Raw genomic sequence first — 1,910 nt, forward strand, 5'->3', positions numbered from 1 at the left:
TGCCCCAGAAAAGGTAGCAAATGACCTGAGAATAACAATGATAGACCTATTATCCCCTCTACAAAACATTAATAGATCATCCGCAAAGCATAGGTGGCTCAACTGCATTGCTCTACAAAGAGGGTGATAATTGATCTCCATTCTGCTGGTCACATCATTGAGTATCCTGCTCAAGTACTCCATACACATAGTGAATAACAAGGGTGACATATGATCACCTTGTCTAATCCCTCTCTGGCCTTCGAAATAACCAAAAGTATTGTCATTCAAAGAAATAGTGAACTAAGGAGAAGACACACAAGCCATAATCCGATTCACCATTTTATCAGGGAAACCCAGGGCATTTAACATTTGATCAATAAACCCCCATTCAATTGAATCATAAGCTTTTTTCAAATCTACCTTCATAATGCATCTGGGAGAACAAGCTTTTCTATTATATAATCTAACTAAGTCATGGCAAATCAGAATATTGTCAGCTATATCCCTCCCTTTTATGAACGCACTTTGGGTGACACTGACAATGTCAGGGAGGATAGGTGCTAGCCTATTATAGATTACCTTAGAGATAATTTTATAGACAACATTGCAGCATGCAATGGGTCTGAAATCAGCAACAGAGACATGTCTAGTTTTCTTTGGGACGAGTGTAAGAATAGTAGAGTTAACCTCGGTAAGAAGTTTCCCAGACAGAAAGAATTCCTTGACAGCATCCACCAAATCACCCCCACAACATCAAAAGCATCTTTGTAAAATTGAGAGGTATACCCATCTGGGCCAGGAGCTTTATTAGAAGGGATAGAAAAGAGAGCTTGCTTTATTTCCTCAGTAGTTATCTCATGCACCAGAGCCTAACAGTGCTCGGCAGTAATAGTCTTCCCTTTCCTCACTGTAGGAACATGAACTGGATTGACTAACTTACTATTACCTAAAAGATGAACATAGTATGCCACAAAGGCATCCTCTATGGCCTGAACAGATGAGCAAGTAATCCCATTCATATCCTGAATGCATAAGACCTTATTACTCATTCTTCTTGCTTTCAAAACACAATGAAAATAGTGAGTGTTATCATCCCCTTCATCCATCCATTGGGCCTTAGATTTCTGAGCCAGGAAGCTCCTTTTAGCTCCCTCTAGCTCTCTGTAGCTTATAGCAGCATCTCTTTCAACTTGTTGAAAACTTACATTATTTGGGTCAGAATGCAGTTGCTTTTGAACATTATGAAGAAACATCTTAGCCACATTTGCAGAAGTTTCTATATTACCAAACACATTCCCATTTAGTTGTTTCAAGGATAGTTTAAGTAATTTCAGTTTTTTAACACATTGAAACATTTTATAGCCAGGAATCTGAGTATACCATACTACCTGAACAATGTCTTTAAACTTAGGATCCTTACCCCACATATTGAAGTATTTAAATACTCCCTTCCTTCTCTCAGGCTCATTACTCAAACTAATGGTCTAAGGGCAGTGATCAAACAGCCCCTCAGGATAAAAAAAAATAGTAGTAGTGGATGGGAATTGCATTAACCATAGCTCTGTCTAATCTACTAAACACCATTGCCCTAAGTTCATGCTTATTGTTCCATGTAAAGAAAGCCCCTTGGGCAGGTAAGTCCAACAAGCCACATTCATCAACACATTCTTGGAACCCTTTTAATTCTGCTGTAGACACCTCTGACCCAATTCTTTCAGACATTGCCATGACAATATTAAAATCACCCATAACAAACTAAGGCCCAAGGACAACAGAGTGCATAGCCTTCATTGACTGCCAAAGAGGAACTCTCTCTACTATACTCTATTGAGCTGCACTACTTAAAACATCCATATCATAATTACTAGCATCCCACAATATCCAAATTCCGCCCCTGGATGAGCAGAAATATAATTAACCATCGCCCA

At 39.0% G+C, this 1,910-nt stretch overlaps 1 protein-coding gene across 1 annotated transcript; it reads right to left on the reverse strand.

The window, feature by feature from the left end:
• Positions 1-851: 851 nt before the first annotated feature.
• On the reverse strand, positions 852-1,710 carry LOC141648069 (uncharacterized). The gene is made up of 2 exons (XM_074456527.1): positions 1,564-1,710; positions 852-1,466 (listed from the first exon to the last, which is right to left on the reverse strand). The coding sequence occupies exons 1-2, from the start codon at positions 1,708-1,710 to the stop codon at positions 852-854; spliced, it is 762 nt and encodes a 253-aa protein (XP_074312628.1).
• Positions 1,711-1,910: the final 200 nt, after the last annotated feature.

The sequence above is a fragment of the Silene latifolia genome, chromosome 1 (assembly GCF_048544455.1).
Source record: "Silene latifolia isolate original U9 population chromosome 1, ASM4854445v1, whole genome shotgun sequence".
Lineage (NCBI taxonomy): Eukaryota > Viridiplantae > Streptophyta > Magnoliopsida > Caryophyllales > Caryophyllaceae > Silene > Silene latifolia.

What these genes read in the sequence shown, in the direction of transcription:
- LOC141648069 (XM_074456527.1), bottom strand. Translation starts at nt 1,710, where the DNA reads ATGGCAATGTCTGAAAGAATTGGGTCAGAGGTGTCTACAGCAGAATTA. An exon ending in AGCATGAACTTAGGGCAATG is followed by an intron (nt 1,467 to 1,563) that starts GTGTTTAGTAGA and finishes CACTGCCCTTAG; the next exon opens with ACCATTAGTTTGAGTAATGA.